This window comes from Larimichthys crocea, chromosome XII, assembly GCF_000972845.2.
Source record: "Larimichthys crocea isolate SSNF chromosome XII, L_crocea_2.0, whole genome shotgun sequence".
NCBI classification, from domain to species: Eukaryota; Metazoa; Chordata; class Actinopteri; family Sciaenidae; genus Larimichthys; species Larimichthys crocea.
Window position 1 is genome coordinate 16,382,209 of NC_040022.1, and position 20,821 is coordinate 16,403,029.

General features: G+C 39.4%; 2 protein-coding genes across 4 annotated transcripts; both read left to right on the forward strand.

Moving 5' to 3' along the window:
* The first annotated feature begins 928 nt into the window (after window positions 1–928).
* On the forward strand, window positions 929–4,532 carry LOC104929635 (phospholipid hydroperoxide glutathione peroxidase). The gene is made up of 7 exons (XM_010744205.3): window positions 929–1,050; window positions 1,974–2,068; window positions 2,210–2,354; window positions 2,607–2,758; window positions 3,561–3,585; window positions 3,717–3,776; window positions 3,960–4,532. Exons 1-7 carry the CDS (start codon window positions 985–987, stop codon window positions 3,990–3,992), a joined length of 576 nt encoding a protein of 191 aa, XP_010742507.3. The 5' UTR covers window positions 929–984; the 3' UTR covers window positions 3,993–4,532.
* Window positions 4,533–5,582: 1,050 nt separating this feature from the next.
* Window positions 5,583–19,602, forward strand: LOC109142829 (phosphatidylinositol 4-phosphate 5-kinase type-1 gamma). Of its 3 annotated transcripts, XM_027284740.1 has the most exons (18): window positions 5,583–5,913; window positions 9,270–9,298; window positions 9,475–9,564; window positions 9,659–9,789; window positions 9,903–10,020; window positions 12,039–12,191; window positions 12,738–13,037; window positions 13,301–13,509; window positions 13,600–13,683; window positions 14,474–14,522; window positions 14,612–14,696; window positions 14,782–14,958; window positions 15,657–15,813; window positions 15,923–15,985; window positions 16,076–16,598; window positions 17,224–17,298; window positions 18,526–18,612; window positions 18,747–19,602. In XM_027284740.1, exons 1-18 carry the CDS (start codon window positions 5,820–5,822, stop codon window positions 18,747–18,749), a joined length of 2,427 nt encoding a protein of 808 aa, XP_027140541.1. In that variant the 5' UTR covers window positions 5,583–5,819; the 3' UTR covers window positions 18,750–19,602. The 3 variants fall into 3 exon arrangements, with proteins under 3 accessions (XP_027140541.1, XP_019133185.1, XP_019133186.1); XM_019277640.2 differs by lacking the exon at window positions 17,224–17,298; XM_019277641.2 differs by lacking the exons at window positions 17,224–17,298; window positions 18,747–19,602 and adding an exon at window positions 16,772–16,806 and having other exon boundaries at window positions 18,526–18,590.
* Window positions 19,603–20,821: the final 1,219 nt, after the last annotated feature.

Here is a 20,821-nt window from a genome sequence, read left to right on the forward strand (position 1 = left end):
TTTGGCTCTGAGTAATAAAGCCACATTGCTCAGACATTGGTATTTTTGTGTTTTAGCATCAGGGGCACAATTGTCGTAAATATTGCTCACTTGGGCTCTGGCATGACACTGGCTCCAGTCACAATCTTAAGGTTTACACATCCTGGAGGACAGGTAACATAGGTATGAGGAAATACAGGTTATAGACAAATCTATCTATCTATCTATATATATATATCATGCCACTTTTATCCTCAGTACTTGTCTGTTTTAAAGGTTGATTTTTTTTCGTGTTTATTGTGTAGGTTATAGATATTTCCGTCTGTTTCACTTCTGTCTGTTTATTGTGGGTTTTTTTTTTTTTTTGGCTTTTTTACTTTTTTCTACTTCTGTAGTGTATGCTACACTTTTCTCTGCTGTAACAAGTAAATTTACCCGTGGGATCATAACAACCTAATCTAATCTAATCTAATCTATCTATCTATCTATCTATCTATCTATCTATCTATCTATCTATCTATCTATCTATCTATCTATCTATCTATCTATCTATCTATCTATCTATCTTTTTATATATCATGCCACTTTTATCCTCAGTACTTGTCTGTTTTGATTGTTTTTCGTGTTTATTGTGTAGGTTATAGATATTTTCGTCTGTTTCATTTCTGTCTGTTTATTGTGGGGTTTGTTTTGTGGCTTTTTTACTTTTTTCTAATTCTGTAGTGTATGCTACACTTTTCTCTGCTGTAACAAGTAAATTTTCCCGTGGGACCATAACAATCTAATCTAATCTAATCTAATCTATCTATCTATCTATCTATCTATCTATCTATCTATCTATCTATCTATCTATCTATCTAGCACTAATTGTCAAACATACATGGACTATAACAAAGCGTCATGTCATACATTTACACAGATCAACTCGACCTGCCCATAAATGCTGAGTCATGGTAGTTCAGTGGGCGGGGTTGGAAAGATCACGTGACTCCGGTTGTCACCGCCATGCGGCTGTTGAGACCGGCAGTGTTATTGGGTTTAGTGGGGAGCAGAGGTGTACGGAGAAGTATGGTGAGTATACTGACTATTATTATACTCGTGTGTTTCTTTATGTGTTCCGCGGCGACAAATGATTATGTATCCAGTGCTGCTGACATGCTGAGCAGCAGTAAGGTCACAGTCAGCGTTTCTATTTTTTTTTTTTTCCAAATGCGGTGTCACAGACAAATGGGTCCGGCGTTGAAGTAGCCACTAATGCTAGCTCTGTGTACGAGCTTGGTGTAATGATAACGTTTGGACATGAGCTAAAGTATGAACTTTAAATACATGTTTACGGTTTACACTTTGGGCTAGACGCAGTTAAACTCAGCTGTCTGTGTTCTCTGTTTATAAAAACGAGACGTGCGTACTTAAGCTCGCTGTGCTATCATCAGCGCTGACGTGATAGGAAGATTAAATCAGTGTTAAGTCGCTACAATGATGCAATTAAACCAGGTGATTTGAATTAAAATCAAACGAGGACACGGTTTGTGTGTCGTTCATTTTATCCCTTCGTTTTTACGTCGTGCGGCAATATCAAACGTTGTCAGATCATTTTATGTTTTTTTGTTTCCTACTCATGAGTAGACATGCGTACAGGAGACTGTCTGACCTGTTCTCTGTGTAAATGCATTATGCGTAAATGAGTGTAAAAACAAATAGGCCCGAGTGGTCTAATGATTAGTAAGTGGTAAAATGTTACCAGCCACTCAGTAGATTGTTTTTTAGCAGCCTATTGCAGATTTTACTAGCATTTAAGATAAGATAAGATAATAAATCCACTATGCCCTTTGGCTGGTGAGTATTAAGATCAGTGCTTAACTTCCTTGCCTTTAATTGAGCTCACTTTTGCACTTTGGTTTGCTCTCATGGACTTTGACTCCTCTTAAGGCTACACCTTACTCAATCACAAACTCACACACTTTATGCAATTTCCTTTCTTCACCCTTATGCAGTGTGCTCAAGTCGGAGACTGGCAGAGCGCCAAGTCAATATACGAATTCTCTGCCAAGGACATTGATGGCAATGAGGTGTCCCTTGAGAAATACAGGTGAGACACATACATATTGTTTGTTGTTTCATGTTGACATTGTTTTCATGTACAGACTTCACAAACAGTAATTTGCATAGATGTTTTCTCAGTTTAACAACTTGTTTGTTTCTCGGTTGTTGTTGGGGGTTTTTTTGCCAGAGGGGACGTGTGCGTCATTGTAAATGTAGCCTCCAAATGAGGAAAGACCAAGGTAAACTACACTCAGCTAGCGGGAATGCACGCCTCCTATGCTGAGAAAGGTTTACGCATCCTGGGCTTCCCCTGCAACCAGTTTGGAGGACAGGTAACAAGAATATACACAGTGTTTGTCAGTGTTGCCATTAATACAACACATACCCCTTGAACTATTGGCTGTTTATTAAATCTTTTCCCCAACTCACTTCATTTTGAATGTTGTGATCTGGAACACTGGATTCTTGCATATTTAAGATCATTATTAAATATATTTATTTATACTATGTAAAGATTTTGTATCTCATTGGAAAAACTCATTTCTGTTTTTCTAACTTGGATTTTTCTTGCTTGTATGATCTAGGAGCCAGGGCCTGATGCAGAAATTAAAGAGTTTGCCAAAGGCCACAACGCCGAGTTTGACCTCTTCAGTAAGATCGATGTGAATGGAGACAACGCTCACCCTTTGTGGAAGTGGATGAAGGCACAGCCTAAAGGGAAAGGAACCCTGGGGAAGTGAGTTATTTGCCTATTTTCCTGTTTACTCAACAAAAAGAGTCATGACATTGTGTACACAACAGACAGTAGTGGGACAGCGTTGATTAAAATGAATGCTTAGATGCTGTGCGCTATGTCACGAACAAGGTTTCTTTTCAGTGCGTCATTGTTAGTCACCGCATTAAGTGTTGGGTCTCTTGTTTAAGAAACATGCTTCCTCACTGTAACAGTCATGTGTGAGAAGTGTGGGCTGTGTATTTATATTCATGTCACCCTGCAAGAGAGGCTGCATATTTAATAAAGGGGAAAAAGAAACTTGGTTTTATTCACACTTTCCTATGATTCTTGTTCTATTTTACTCACCAATTGAATCTCGAATGTGATGATTTTAACAGTTCTAATATTCAAATCTTAGCCATAACTGATGGGAATGGTGAGTGAAACTACAAGAATTGGACGCATACATAAACATACGTAAACCCTGGACTTGGCACATTATGTCATTTTCTATTACTTCATCACACTACTTACTTCTTTGTCTGTCATTTGGTTTGTGTGTCACTAAAATGTTTCACAGTTGTGTTGACGAGGTAATTATCATCTCTACCTCAGCTGGGCAGGTGTTTTGGTGAAAATATGAATGTTCATATAGTAAGCATACAAATGGAAAGCAGAGAAGAAGAGTGCTGCAGGAGTGTGTTGTTACTGAAAAGTGGTCTCTATTATAATGCCCCAATTTGAATGAAGCCTGAAACCACAGTCTCTGTAGTTATCCCTGCAGGTTGTATTGTAATACGTTTTATTTTTCCTCTCTTTACAGTAACATCAAATGGAACTTCACAAAGGTAATTTGATAATATAGTTGGCATTCTCTTATTAAAAAGCATCTTGAGTAAAATTTAGTTAAATTTTTGTGTCTCAACCTAATGAAAAATTACATGTTGTTCTAATATTGTGGTGTCTTATTTCTCAACAGTTTCTAATTAATAGAGAGGGACTAGTGGTGAAGCGATATGGCCCAACAGATGATCCCAGCGTAAGTCTCACTCCCTGTGCATTTAATAATATTTCTGTTCATGCTGTGAAATGCAGCATTTTGCATAAGATGATGGTGTATATGATGGTTTCCTTCTGTTTATATTTACTTAAAATGTATTCATCTCAACCTGTGAGAGTTTAAGTAAACATCTCTAAAATCTGTGCTTATTCCTCTTTGCAGGTTGTGGAGAAGGACCTACCTACGTACCTGTAATACATCTGTCCCATATGTGTTTGTTTGAGTCCTGACCTCTTACATGGACTTCAGGGCATTGGTGTGAGTGTGTCTGGACCAGTGACGGCCTGTCTGTAAACCCAGCATTGGGGAGGGCAGGCCTGATGATCCATAGCGTGCAAACTAATCTCCAGAACTCACCCACACCAAACCCATAAGACCATGTGAGAGGTACCAATGTGGAGGCACTTGACATCTTACTTTAAACTCAAAGCAGCCATTCCTTTATCACATACAAACCCAATTGAATCCTTTATTAGTGTTAACTGAATCATTTATGAGTGTTAACTGACAAGTTAGAGCATGTGTCAATGTCATTTTTACTAAAGACATAAGATGCCATAAACATCAGAGTTCTGAAAATCTACTGATTATACTATTTTGTTAGTAACTTACCTTGTTGAAGAGCCTGTTATTGTGTCTGAAACTCATGTCTTGTGTGATGAAATGAAGAAATAACTGCTGTCCTGGACGTCCATTTGTCAATTTACCTGGAGTATTAAAATCTAATTTAATTGATAGATTTGTTGGCTCTGTTAATGGATACAATAATCTGTTTCATTTCATTTTTGAATTAAACTTTTTTTGTTTGAATTGGTTATAAAATATGTAAACAAAGTTTTACATTACAAAATGTAAACTACAGTATAATTAGTGTTTGTAAGTTATTGGTAAGATACAGTTGTTACCTTCCTTATAATTTATATATTTATCACGCTACCTCTCAGTGTGTCAAAATAATGTGATACTAGTGTGATAAGTTAATTTAGTTTTCCTTCCATTTTTTTCCTGGCTATCATGTTTTGTGTAGCAGTAGGATAAAGTAATTTATAACTTAAATCCACGTGGTAACGCTTTATTTTACACATCTTATTTTCCCGTTAAGTTGATACACAAATTATTAAATACTATTAATTTTAATGATCATTACACACTACAGCTGAACACAAAAACACATTTGTTTACAAGAATGATTCAACATATATAAATACATGAATAAGTTATTTACTTTGGTTTTTGTTAACTGTATCAATTCTCTTAAAGAAGAAGAATTTCCCATTTACTACATCGTTATTTCAAGGAAATTTACTGAGAAATTGATCTTAAAGAAACTTAAAGTATGCATGACTTAGTAATAATTGGGCCCAAGTACTGATAAGTCATCATTTCCATTCATCTCTTAACTTGGAAGCGAGTGTAAGACAGTACAATGAAAATAACAATTGTGGCCTGTTACCTGGCTTGCTTGGTGTAGTTAAGTAACTGAAAAGGGTAAAAACAGTGGAGTAGTGAGCAGCAGCATTAATGCTGTGGCTGACACGTGTGTAAATTGAGAAGAGGTTACATAAAGTATCATAAAACCTTTAATATACCGTGCATATATATGTATATTTCATCGTGACTTTGTTCGGCTATTTCCTTTCTCGGTTTTCATGCAGAACTTATATTAAATATAACATTAAAAGTCCAAAAATGGCCTCTCCCATCCCGGAGGTATCGTTTCACGGTGAGCTCAGTAACATGATGCTGTAGCGGCACGCAGCCTTTGCTCGCACATGATGACGCACAGTAGCGGCAGAGATGATCTGCACCGCTGGCTCTGTGCGCGTCGCCGCGTTTTGCGTATTTACAGCGACAGATATACATTAAAAATCGAGTCATGTAGTCTGTAATTGCAGTAGCGAATATCGAAGAAGGTGAAATGACAGCATTTCTAGATTTCTGTTTGGAAGTGCACAGCGGCTCATCTTGTTCTCGTTGAGGAAGGACACGGCTGCGCGTCGTCGTCAGGAAACTGTCCGGGAGATGGACGGGAGGACTGCGGAAACCGGGAATGACTGTAGGGCGAGCGAGGAAGCTGGCGCCGGCTTCTGCCTCCAGCTTGACCTGGGAGACACCGGTATGTCTTATATCAGCTAGTGACATATTGTCCCATCATTTTGGGTTTATTCAAACCTGCAGGTACACTGGGGATAGAAGTTGGACATAAGAGGACAGCATCCTACCATTAAATCATATGTAAATGTGACTAGGGACATTGATATGATATAAGGAGAAAAATATACACACAGTATTTTTGCAGCTAAAGCAGATACAGGGGGAAAAAAAGGTAGTTAGTGGAGCCTTAGCTGTGGAAATGAATAATAAATTGCTTGGTTGAATAACAGTGTCAAGATTCAAGTCACTGCTGCTCTGGTGTAAATGGCTCATGGTGTCAGTGGCTCACTGCAGGCTGGCACCAACACCAGGTGCACATTAGGGATGTGTACACACCGTGCAACTAGACCTGATGAAGATGTGCTGCTGTGCAATGAATGCTACCTTAATGAGTGTATTTGTAGGCACACACAGAATAATCACAAATATGCTCCTTTCCTCTCCTCGACCTCTATCTGTTTTCATAATTCTTCCCATCTATCTCTCTTTCTCTTCCTGGCTAAATCTGAAGAGTGCGTTACATAATCTGATATGGAATTATAACATAAACCACACACTAATCCCCCGGGAGTATCAATTCCCAGCATCGATGTTTATGTCCTGGCAACAAATGCGACAGTTTTATGATATTTATGTGCAAATGCGAAAGTAGGAAGCACATGTAGTCCTAATCAGTTTAGCAGGTCCAACAAGTTGTTTTCACATGTGCACACATTTATGTTGGATGTTTGTGCACGAATGATTATTATTAAATCTAGAAAAAAACTAGATTATGTGCAGAGATCCTCGGAGCACAAAATCTATTCCTGTGTTTAGTGTCACATTAATGTCACAGCAACAGGCCTCCACTTTCTCAGCAAACGGAGAGATCTAATCCTCTTTACTAAACACAAACACACACACACAGAGGCCTTAAGGCATACTTCTCTCATCACTGACGCAAAATGTTTTATTACAAGAATATCTAAGCTTTCATTAAATGTAAATTCCCTTAGTGTTTTAACATTCAAAACAAACCTTCTAACAAGAAGACTGCCTCTCACATATTAATACTATAATGACTTTGTCCCGTTTGTTGCTTGCAGCTCAGTGGCACATTATTCGAGCCTGACCTTAATCCCACAGAGACTCTTTGTGTGTGCGGATACTCCTTCTCATTGTTCTGCCTGACAGGCTTTGATGCAGTGTTACTTTGCACGTTACAGGTGTGGCGTGCCGTATGTGGCCTGTCACTGCACAAAAGGGCCCAAAAGAAACACTCAATGAAAGAATGAGGACTTTGTTATTATTGTTTATGTAATTGCATGTTCATTTTTAAGTTATTATTATTTCACAATTCATTCAACTTGATTCAACTTGTCTACCTCTTTTCTCAACATTGTTTTTAATGCACCAAAAACATCAGCTTCAGCATTTTCCCTTTCACCTTTTGATTTTACTGCACCACTTTGGTTCAGACTGAAATATCATTATATTTAGTACAGGCATTCAAGGTGTCCCCTGACTTTTCCTCTAGCGCTACCACAAGGTTCACATTTCCGGTTTTGTGTGGAATAACATGTATTGGATGGATCACAGTCAAATACAGGCATTCATGTCCCTCTAATGATGAATTGTAACAACTTTAGTAATTCTTTGACTTTCATGTAGTGCCATCATGGGGTCAAAATATATTTAGTATTTGTCTAATACTTTGCATTTCCCATTAACCTCAGTTGTAGTTTGTTTTTAGTGATAAGTAACACATGTTAGTATGCTACAGTAACAATCAAAACCAAGATTGTTAACAAGAAATGTACCTGTAGGCCTTCATGTCATTGTGAGCATTTAGGTTAGGGTACTACAACTACCAGTTGTTATGTGGAAGGCTCTGGCTCAGGTTATCTTCTCAATGTTGGCAGACTACCATATGGAGAAGATCTAAAAAAGGAAGCATCTAAATCCTGTTATTAATGTAGTGGCCATTGTAACAGTCGGAGTAGTGTTACACATGACCATGGCACCAGAGGACTAGGCTATACTACATATTGTATACTACCTATACAAGAACCCTGGACCCTGTGGATGAGGTGGCCGATAGGAGGAGGAGGAACAAACTGCTGGCCAATCCCTGTCATCCCATACACGGCATGTGGCCGAGCAGATTATTACAGCTGCGTATAGGAGATCTTTTCTGCTTGCAGTCTATTTTTTTTTTAAAACATGTTGCGTGTCAGTTTGATCTTTAAGAACTGTATGTTTATTGCATTTTGTTTGCATCCACTGACCAATGAGAAGTCATTGGTGTTATGTTGTAGATCAGCTGTTATTGTCCTGCCTTAGTGAGGGGAAACTCTGCCACTGTGTAGGCTGTACTTAAACATGGCTTAAAGATTCATTATCTGTGCCGTCAGATGAACTTCCTTAATCTTTACCCTCACATGACCTGAAATTTAGCATTGCGATGTAAACCAAGCAGCTTGTAGTATGAACACATATGTCCCATTCACTTCATCTCTTTCTACTCTCTCCTCCTCTTTTATACACAAACACATCCGGACACAGACCAGTTGTGTCCTTAAAGTCAGAGGCAAAGATTCCTCCTAATCCCCATGTGTGATTGGTCGGTGATGCGATCTGCAGACCTCAGCCAATGGCAGCACTCAGATTAGGGAGGAAGTCAATCCAATAGAGTTTTTACGTTCTCGGTACAAATCTATTGATCCAGGAATAGAAAACACTGACTGCAGTCTGCAGTGGTCTGACTACTGGATGTGAGGTTTTCTGGATTATCAAACAATTGGTAACCTGTAGGCACTGAACTCCTGTTGGTGAGTTGACCACCAATTTATTTGGAACAAGCTTGATGATGTTAAATAAATATGAAGATTGCAGAATTAGCCTAAAATAATCTCACTACAAGGTCCATTAGTAACTGTTCTGGAACTTTCGGTCATATTATACAACCTTACTCAGCAGATTAAGTTTTTTGGCTGTTATCATGAAGGTGTACATGGTCTAATTTCCACTTTTCTGAGCACTGAGAGATATTTGGATTATCATACACATGACTTGCAAAAATAATTGTAAAACTTGTTTAAATAAATGTAAAGTAGAATCAGAATTAAAATGTATGCAGTGATGAAAACTTTAGTTGATTGTGATGTGTCATGTACTCCTGATGATTTATCCGGGTAACAATCATCAACCTCAGTGTTAGTCTGATGCCACAGTCCTGCTAAATCATTAATTGCTAAATCATGCTAAATAATGTACCGATGTGGGCACCTCTCAACCTGTTTTCTCCTGGATCTTCTCTCTCTCTCTCTCTGTCCACAGATTCAGCCAAGAAGATTCAGATAACAGAGGTGAGAGGCCACTTCACACTATACACCTGTCTGTCTCACCTGTCTTTGTTGTGTTCTTCTTCTCTTTCCATTCTTTCATCTGTATTGGTTTGCAGCGCAGTTCAATTATAATATACAATATGTTCAGTTCCTATTTCACTGATTTGCATTTCCCTTTTCTTCTTTCCTTGTGACAGATGCCGTCCCCATTCGGAGTGGGCCTTGCTCATGAGAAAAAAATTGGTCACAGGAGGATTGATGCCTCTGGAGAAACAACGTACAAGAAGGTAGGTTAAAATACTATTTGTAGGTTTACTTTTCACCAACTACTTTCCACCCGCGCCTTACTTTGTTGTTCCTTTCTCTGTTTTCCACCTCCAGACCACCTCCTCTGCCTTGCAAGGGGCCATCCAGCTGGGTATTGGATATACTGTTGGCAACCTCAGCTCCAAGCCCGAGAGAGATGTGCTGATGCAAGACTTCTATGTGGTGGAAAGCGTCTTCTTCCCCAGGTGCGTTTGTATGAGTGGATGTGTTTTTATGTGCACCCATGTGTCACAAGTATCTTAACACAATGTTTTCTCTCTTTTAACGCTTCCTGTCGATCCCACCATGCGCTGTACAGTGAAGGCTCTAACCTCACTCCAGCCCACCACTACCCAGACTTTAGGTTTAAAACCTACGCCCCTGTGGCCTTCCGCTACTTCCGTGAGCTGTTTGGAATCCGACCAGATGACTATCTGGTGAGATATTTATGTTCTCTCATGACTGGAGATGCATTGACAGTATAAAATAGAATATTTACTGTTACATAAAGCATCAGCAGAGACACAAAAATATACACATCACATATAATTATTTGCTTCAGAGCACGCAGTGAACTGTTAGCACCTTACTCTTTAGTTGTTATATTACAGAACTGATAAACACCTGCCAATTAATAATTCATAATACTGAGGTTGTGCGTGTGGTTATTAACATTTTCCAACAGCTATTATCAACAGACGTAGAAGTAATTTCTGTTACAATTTTTTAGTCTATGACCACAAAATAACATTTTAATAATTTGTAATTAGTATTATCATTATAACTGCAAAGAGCAAATTAATTTACATTAATTTATCTGGTCACTGATCTAAAAAAATAAATAAATCTGTGTTTAATTTTCTTGGGTTGTTATGTGTGAAGTTCCCTCTGAAAGCATTTGACTGATGATCAGTGGAGTTATCAAAGAAAACATGTTCTCTGCCACAGCAGACCTCTGCTGCTCTGAGGATGAATATTAAATACCCACACACATTAAAAACACAAACTGACTACACACGAACACACACACACACGCAAAAAATGTTACACATGCCCTCACATATTTTTCATGTGAGGCTGCACACATGTACATACACACAGACACACATGTGATGACATACAGTGTACTCAGTTGCATGTTTAAGCTCACATTCCACCTGTGCCACGGGGAGATTAGCAGACTAAACTAAAGCTTTCTTTTTTAAACTCTGAGTAGTGGCGACAGGCAGACAGCAAGTAGTTTTGGTTTGTTTCTGCATGTGTTTGTGTTGGTAGTAGAGTACCAGTAAGTAAGTATGTGCTGATTAAATAACTTTTTAGACAAAGTAACTACTTTCTCAATTTCCCCATTCTAGCCAACTTCATTAGAACTGATTTAATTATTTAAAAAATCTTCAAGGGGTATTTGCTGGAAAAGTTCTTAAAACTGAATTGTCTGTACAGTAGAAAGACACATATTTTTTTAATTGGTGCTATATGACCTGAGAAAAGAGCTGTAGTATTCCCTTTTGCTCAAAAGGTAGAAACCCTAAAATTTGTTGGGCTGCGGTTGATTTTGACTCACATGCAGGAAAAAAATGGAAGATGTCACAAAATTTCTCATGTTGCAGCTAAACAGTACACTAAAATATTTCTGAAAACATTTGAAGTGTGAAATAAGCAATACAGTAACAGAATATTGGTCTTCATATTTGATCAGCACTGCATCATTAGAGGGTTTAACTTGAGTTTGATGAGCTGGTGTTACACCATATCCCATCAGATTCTGCAACAACCTGCCCTGATATTCTTACAGTAACTCTGGATATCTCACACACGATTTGTGTGTCTGTTAAGGCATGCATTTAAAAATGTGGGAAGACTATCTGTAGCTTGAGCAACAGCCCAGGAGAATGAGCAGGGAGCTCTGTGTGCATCATATTTATGTTTAATACAGTTCACCTCAGTTTAACACAACTCCTACTAATCAGCACCAGTTGGTGAAAGTGACATTTCCTGTTAAGTAGTTAGCAACTTCACAGTAGTTGCTAATACAACATTAACGTGTAAATGTCATCCCACCCACCCATACCTTTCCGTTTTGTACCACACACTTAAAAACAAAGTTCTTTTTTTGCTGTTGATGAGCAACGCCATGTGAGTGGGTAGATACATTAGTCTTTTGAATCCAACGTGCTCAGCAGCCCTGCAGTACCCACAAAGTGTTAAAGTCAGGATGAAATTACAAAATTTTTATTTGAAACAAGCATTTCCATGAAATTGTATTTTCAAAGACCATTAGCACAGGGACAGACTGTTCCCTTAAAACAGGCAGAGTGCACTTAATTCTTGATAAGATTGTTTAATGTTGAAACAGTCTTTTCAGAGATGAGGTGTCAGATTGTCAGACTTTGTGGTGAGATACTAGTTTGAATTTGAATCTCTGTTTGTTCCTCTGTGTCTCTGCCCTGTCTAGTATTCTCTGTGTAATGAGCCGCTGATCGAGCTGACAAATCCAGGAGCTAGTGGCTCCATTTTCTACGTAACCCGCGATGATGAGTTCATCATCAAAACTGTTCAACACAAAGAGGCAGAGTTTCTACAGAAGCTCCTTCCTGGATATTATATGGTAAGTTAAACCAAGCCCCTCCCTCAAAAGAATCAGTTGCTCCAAACTGTAAGTACATTGTCCATTTTTAATATATATCGTATTATAACATATATAGCATTAACCTCTACTATTTTATATCCATGACAGTAATTGTAAAAAATAAGATATTACCGTATGTTTTGTAATAGTATCTATTCAGGGATTTGGGTGTTTGGGTACAGAGTGTTTGTGTACATGAGAGCATGCATGAGAGCATGCTAAAGAGCAAAGAGCAGCTGAACTTCTAGTCATCTTTATCCCCTTTATCCTACTCCCTGGTGTTGGCCCCGCTCAGCAGTGACGTCACCAGTCACTGAGACCAAGACCCAGGCTAAATACTCCTTAAAAGGTTAAGCATGTACACAGCACAGACATACAAGACACAAGAATCAGCTGAGGCCTGTGGATGGGTCACGCTGTCTGACAGGTGCATGGTAGACTGCATACCTTACTATTAAATAATGTACAATATATCTTTCTCCTTGTCTCTTTCCCTATATCTGCTGCATAAACAACCCACGCCAGAACTTGAACCAGAACCCCCGGACTTTGCTGCCAAAGTTTTTTGGCCTCTACTGCGTCCAGTGTGGGGGAAAGAACATCCGAGTTGTTGTGATGAACAATATTTTACCGCGCTCTGTACGCATGCACCTCAAGTTTGATCTAAAGGGCTCCACGTACAAGAGGCGTGCATCCAAGAAGGAAAGAGAAAAGTCTAAACCCACTTTTAAAGACCTGGACTTTCTGAGTGACGTTCCTGAAGGCCTCACTCTGGACCAGGACACGTACAGCGCTTTGGTGAAAACTCTGCAGAGAGACTGTCTGGTAAGAAAGAGAAGAGGGAAGAGATGGACCAACAGTAGTTTGTAAAAGTAGATTAACACTGTGCGTTTTATTTTAATATAACAAACCAGCACAGCCAACTGCACATAAACAATTGAACTATTTGCTCAGTAGTTGTCTCATACTTTAAATAAAGAGTAGATGAGTTGCACAGCAATGAAAAAGTAAAAAATAGATGCCTGGGCTCATACATTAAACTTTACTTGTTAAATGTTTTGAAATACCATGTATGTATTTCACGTCAGGTTCTGGAAAGTTTTAAGATTATGGACTACAGTTTGCTGCTGGGGGTCCACAACAAGACCCAAGCAGAGCGAGAGCGTCAGTCTCAGGGCTCACCTGCAGGAGGCGGTGATGAAAAAAGGCGTGCAGCTCAGAGAGCCTTGTACTCCACTGCCATGGAGTCTATACAGGGTAGCTCCACATGCAGGGACACACTGGACCACGATGACACGTAAGTCACAATTCATATAGTGTTTGCTCTTATTATTTTTATTGCATATATGTTGTTTACGTTGGTACTGTTTTTTGTTTTTGTGTGTAGTATGGGTGGTATTCCAGCTGTGAGTAGTAAAGGAGAGCACCTACTGCTGTTCATTGGAATCATTGACATCCTGCAGTCCTACAGGTAGGCAACAATGAGTTAAATGTTCCATGTAATACCATCAAATCAATAGTTTGAAATCTTTAGGTATCGCATTTTAATCTATTTGCCAGACTTCTAGCAAATATGCTATGTTTTTATGAAAAAACTGAAAAATGTTGCTGTTCTTCCAGCATGGACGGAGCTTTCAATGTTTCTTGCAATGTCAGATGTTTTCCACACACTTCACACTTTTTTTATATTCTTACATAGATCTAAAGAAAAAAACAAGGACTGTGTAGGAGCACAAGTTGCAGCATCCCCCATATCACTCCAACACTAACAAGAACACTAAAAAAGCACGTAAACCACTAAAGTTTGACTGATTAGCTACCACCTGTCTTCACCCGAGCATCATGTGTTATGTTAATTGAAGTTAATTTAATACAGATATATTGTATTTTATTGTGTTGCCTTAAACATCCACTACCCATGACTAAATACCTCAACACATATTAAATAATTAAGTTGTCAAAGTGTGTTTTTTCTTTTTCTTCAAAGTCAGGAAATTATTCATTTTAGGCTTATAGTAATCCATGAATTATGTCTCTGCGTGGAATGTTAAAAGATGCAGAGAAATCGCAATATAAATACAAATGGAAGAGACATAGCAGCCATTGCCAGGACAAACATGGACATAAGAACTGTGTATGGTGTGTAGCATAAAATCTAGTTAGTTGAGCCGGTGGCTACTGATTCATCCCTCAGTTGCCAGGTAACCACAGTAAGTCGCAGAATGAGTTTAACTAAATAATTTAATTGTCTTGTTGGACAGAATGATCAAGAAACTGGAGCACTCTTGGAAGTCCCTCATCCACGACGGGGTGAGTACCCTTCACATAACTGTTATGTAAGTAAAGCAAGCCATAAACCATTTCATATTTTATCCTGTGCCTTCGTCTACCCCCCACAGGACACAGTGTCAGTTCACAGACCTGGTTTCTATGCTGAGAGGTTCTACAAATTCTGTAGCAACATTGTCTTCAGGAAGAGCTGCTGTGAGTCTACAACTGTACCAATAATGCTATATTAATTATTGGGACGTGTTTGGTATGTTTTGTAAACAATCCTCTGCTTTCACAGCATTGCGATCATCTCCATCTAAGAGAGGACGAGGCGGGGCTCTGTCCATGTCCAAGTCTAGTGCTGGAACAGGTTCTACTGGACAGCGTCCCTCGCTGACTGATGAGAGGCAAGAAAACCAAGACAACATGGAGAACCTTCGAGGAGCCCGCAGCTTCCCTGTGCTGGAGAACAACGGTAGCTTAGTTTAGTTGTAAAGTTGTAGTCATGACCTGTTCACAGAGTTCATTAGAGGTTGTTTTTAATTTCATTTGGAAATGGGATGCTTAATACCAAACACTTACACGCAGTAGTATGGGATTGCCTGACCAGTAGCCTTCATCAGCATTTATTAAAGCTAACAGCCCTCATCAAAGCGAGCGAGAAAATGTCTATGCAACAGACTAATACTGCTCGGTATAAAGATTGAACTGGTGAGCGCTGGTTTTCTCTCGTTATACCGTGTCTCCCTGAACTTGGCACACTATTATCTTCAATTGTGTGCAGCCGAGGGCTCCATTTTCTCTTTAATTGAAATGAAGTGAGCCTTTATTGATCCCAGTGCAGCATCACTTTAGCAGCGATAGAAACAGAATCAAAGTTAAAGTATGGCACATCAACACGGGATATTCATGAATGACTGCGAAGAAAAGCATAAGGTTATTTACTGTGCACGTTAACACTTATAAATGAGGAAAGAAATAAACAGAGTATAACTATATTAAGAAAAGGTCGTGCAGTTTGCACGAATGAACAGTTTGACTGACATATTTATTTATGATTGTACCTGACTAAAGCATTTTAATTCTCTTTCATGTTTGCATTGGCTATTTTTTTATCTCTTGCATATATTACATTATGTCCTTTTGTATTTCTTGGTTCATTATGCGTACTAGTGAGAGAGCCACCCTGCACTCCTCCTTCCTTTGAAGATGCTACCACAGCTTCTATCGCAACCACGCTCTCCTCTAACAACTCCCTACCAACCACCCCCTTCGATACACCAGAGCACCCACGCTACAGGAGACAAATGCATTCCCCGAGTCTGACCAGGTGAGAGTAATATCATGAATATTCAATGATGTCTCCATAATGATAATATTCTGTCAAAAACAAACTCTCCTGCTGATATCACACGCTGCATTTTTCTGTGCGCTTTCAGGTCACAGAAGGTTGAGATTCATGGGGAAAAGCAGGACACCATAACAGTGGAGGTGGAGCTCAGGTACACATACAGTAATACCATACAAGGAGAATGTCCACAGCTGCCTGTGTAACAGTATTTCAACCGTGTTCTTTGTCTTATTTCATACAGTAAAGTCCCAAAGAGCACGGAGCTCACACAGTTGACAGAAATGACCTCCCCGAGCCAGCTGTCACCTGATCATCAGCCCCATGTCATCGCTTCATCCACCCCTCCGGCTATTAACCCATCTCTGGCACATCCCTCTTCCACTCTTCCTCCTTCCTTTGTGTCTTCTTCCTCCTCCTCTGTTCAGTCAGCTGGCCAGTCCTCCCCCACACTCACTTCATCCATCCGTCCATCCACCAAACCTCTCACCTCGCCTACAGCAGCTCAGTCTTCCACTCCTTCTTCACCAGTCTGTCGTCCAGCTCGAAACATCTCCACCCTCCCTCCCGCCTCAGCCTTTACTCCCATCTGCTCTGCATCTCCTCAGTCCTCCTCCTCTCACCACCTCCCCTCGACCCCTCCATCGTCCCAACCTCCAAGCCCCCAGGTGCCTCAGCAGGCACCACGTGCGTCTTGCAATCAGCTGTCTGTGTCCAGCAGCCACAACTCATTGGATGGGGAGGTGGCGGTGTCTGACATCTACTTTGTAAGTCCACATTATTACGTGTCGGTGCTTTGGTTTTAGTTTGAAACGATTTTAACTGCTTCATTCAAGGATCTAAAGTATGTGTATCCTGCAGGGAGCTCTCTTCAGTGTTTTGAGAGTAAAGATGATTTTTCCTCTTCTGTTTTTTCTTTGATCCACTGGGTCTTTTGCAGTGGCCCAGTCAGGACAGCGTGGTAGAGTTGTGATGGTGAGGGGGGTGGAAGGGTGTGTGTCTGTGTTGCAGTGTGCACGTACCGCGGGGTTGCTCTCGCTGTCCAAAAATGCTGTTTCTGAAGCACGAGGCTGCCACCGGTCATAGTTCATGCTTTTGAATGCATCAGCAAGACACTGGGGTTGTCTTTCCTGCACAGCATGATGTATTTATATCTGTCAATCTGCATTCATGCACTCTGTCACTGTCATGCTCACAGCTCTCCATAATTTCCCCCCTTTTATATGACTTTTATGTTACATTCATTCTCCATTTTCCACTTTCTTTCCCCTCTCTCCTCTATCATAGCTACTTGTCTCATCTTTCTCCTCAATCATTCACTTCATTTTATTTTCCTGTGCATACCTTATATGCATTTGTGTGTTCATCTGTGTGTATGTGTCCATCCATCAGTATGCAGATGGCAGATATTGGGTGTACTCTCCAGTTCTTGGCCGTCGTAAGCTAAACTCTAGCTCAAGTTACAATGTAAGTCACCACCGAAGTAGTTAGAGTCATTTGTTCCACGTACCATCGCACTGCTGGTAGCCGTTCCATATGGAGCATCACAAGCACAGCTGCTTATGGATCTTCAGAAGTACTTCAAAGAAAAGCCTCCGTGCATTTTACATGACTTATTTAGTGTTAAATTGTGCAAAAAAAAAGACATTGCATATGAATAATTGCCGCTTCTGAAGGACCATCATGTGCATTTAAATGGAGCATGCATCGTTATGTAACATGTTACCAGTAAACGCTAATTTAAATGTTGAATGATCGTGGACGTGCAGTTAACTGCAGCTTGTATTGGCTGTGTGCTTTTAGTGATCCTTCAAGCCCTCTGCCCTATAGCACTCAGTGTTCAGCTAGAATACAATCCCCCTTTCTGACATTGGAAATCAGCTGTGTTAAAGCTGAACATTTTAAAGCCCCTGAAAACAAGTTCCAAATATTAAAGAGTTATCTACAACATGAAATATTTATGGCCAAGAAAGCAGCAATGATGTTAAAGTTGTGGAAAAAAAAACTTTATTAGGAATTATTCATCAGGAGTTTGTAACTGTCAAAAACTCTAATCTGCTTCAGTGGGACTGTGTGGGTGTGGTTTGATCAGATGGGACTGACAGCGCTGCCAACGTAAAGCACACACACTCCCAGCTGTCATCAGATTTGAATTCATATGTTTGTAAACTCTGATTAGCGCACAAAAGTATGTGACATCTCCTATTTCCAACTCAGTCCTGCCCACTTCAAACGATACAGAAATCTCTGAAGTGTGCAGAAAATTGTGTGTTTATTGAGGATGCCATCTGTCAGAACGAGATGCTGACTGGGAAAATATGATTTCAGGATCTTAAAAAGTGAAATTACACCAACCTCAGTCAAAATATTCAGAGTATGTCATTGCTTCTGAATGAGAATATGTTGGTTTTCTTTTTCTTCAAATTAAACTGTGATTTCAGGTATAGACTAGACACACAGACAGTGATCAGTTAAAACATAATAAACAAAAACTTAACAGTAATGAGGTTTTACAGACTGACCATGACCATGTGAAAAATTAATCTTGATGCTGTTTGGAGGTCCCAACATGAAAAAACTTTTCAGTCTCTGAGCAGTGCCTTTTCTTACTATCTTTCCTCAACCCTCACGTCTTCTTCCTCTTGTCTCCCTTCTTGTGCTGCTGCCCTCCGCTGGCTGTATTCAATTCAACAGCAGAATCAAGAGGATCGGGGCTGGGTGTACTCTCCTCTGCACTACGGCTCAGAGTCCAGAAGGGCCTCAGATGGGGAGAGTGAGACAGTGAGTGTACATTTCATTCATTATTTATAATTAATTCATAGAGCAGAGATGAGTAAATGTATATATATATTTTTTTTGCTATTCTCCTTTGTTTTTTCTTACTTATCCCTTTTCATCTGTCTCTGTTCTTTCAGTAACTCACAGCGGAGACAGCAGTGACGGGTGGAGCCAGAAGCTGTCTCCATATACAGAAGCTGTGTGTTTTCATAATAAAGCCTCCAGGACATTATGAGAATTCTCGCTGGTTGCCCAAACTGCATGTGGAAGCTTGCTTTGCCAACGGAGACTAAAAGAATGAACTTATAGAAGCATTTAAATATACAACGATACAATCATGCATACAGTAACATGATATACCATCATATATCATAGATATACAACCACCAAAATATTATGCAAAAAAAAAAAGAAGAAAGAAAAACCTAAAGCATTGTTTCCTGGACAATCTGACCGGCGTCATGCAGAGAAATAAACTCAAATCAACAATCAGCTGAGTGGCACTGTGAAGGATTTTGGTGGCTGTTAAGTCAGGTATCATTGCAGTGCTGCTGCTGCCTGCTGTGTTTAGGTTTTTAGTGTTCACAAGTCACACTGCACTGTGTCAGCTCTGGCTATGCAATATGCACATAAACATTATCGATTTCTCTTTTTGACTAATGCTTTGACTTCAGAGTTTATTCATGCATTTATTTTTCACTAGTGGCACGTCAAAGCTGTATATAATTTGATTTTTAGCACTTTATCAATGTACATGTGGCTGCAGTCTCACGAGATCGTCTATGTTTTGTTATTTTGTCATCAGTTAATGTTTTGTGTGCTGTGTATGCACGAGTGTTCGGTTTTTCCAGCAGTGTGTGTTGGTCCACTTAAGAAACGTTGATCTGACAATGAATGGTTGTGTTCAAAATGCCTTACTGACAAACTCATTTTCATAACTGTTTTTGATATTTCAGTCACATGTAATCATTTCACACACACACACACACAAAATATATATATATATAAACATGAAAAGCATTTATTGTGAGTAAATACCAAATATTTGAAGCAGTTAAAATGACATAGAAACCGTGCATTTGCACCGTTTCAGGATTCAGAACCGAGACATGAAGAGAAAACACGAATCTTTTGTAAATTGTAGATAAGTCTGTCTCTGTCTGTGCATGTGTTTGCATGCGTATTGATGTGTGACTGGGAGACGTGTAAGTGTAAGATGTTTCTGTCCTGCCTATTTGTCGAATTGTCAGAAGATGTAACTTCCAGTTGTTGTGATAGGCGATGAAAGTCTGAACCAGCTGTAAGCATGTTGGCTGAGCGAGAAAAAGTCTGTAATGACATTGGATTCATGAAAACAAACTGAGCTAAAGCTAAACTGAAATAACCTCAATTTTCTATCCAGTTCAGTAACAAAAATAAATATTCCATTGCCACAGACAGTACTTCCCTTCTTCCACACGTGATGATACTTGTTCCAACAAGATGGACCATGATGAGACTTCCTGACTGTGCTGTAACAGGTTACTGTATTATCTCTGCTGAAGCTAACCTGCCTGTTTGTAGGCAACAGTGTTTGTAGCTGATCACTGTGTAAAAGAAAATAAAGATTATATTGTGTACAAAAAAATGGTGGGTTTTTAATAGTTTAAAGAATAAAAACAGATTCACTAAAGTGTTTTAGTTGTAAAATTGTAAAATATTATTTGTGTAAACCTCCCACTAGATGGCACCACGAGGTCTCGGAAAGTCCAGTCCTCAGCCGTCATGCTCATACAGTACATTGTGCTGCCTAAAAATTCAGCAGTCTTAGTGGCACTGTAAAATGAAATTGCACATAGACGTATGCCAGTTTATGAGCTGTCTATAGGCCATGATTCATTTTATGGTGTTGTTGATAGACCATAAAAGGGAGGCTCATATTTATGTCACTCTTGACTTTTTAACACACACACAAACATAATGATCCAAAATCTTGATTGCTTTACCGGAGCTGGTATTTTATTTCTCTGCACCGTGCTAAAAATACACTTTAATAAAACAGACAAGAATCAATATGGTTCAATCAGAACAGCCCATTGGGACCGAAACTGGTTATCTGCAGTACAGACTCTGTATACTGTGTGTATACACAGAAGTAAAAACTGTTACAATATTACAAAGTACAATCAAAAACACACGCAGTGTGTGTGTGTGTGTGTGTTCACTGTTTTCC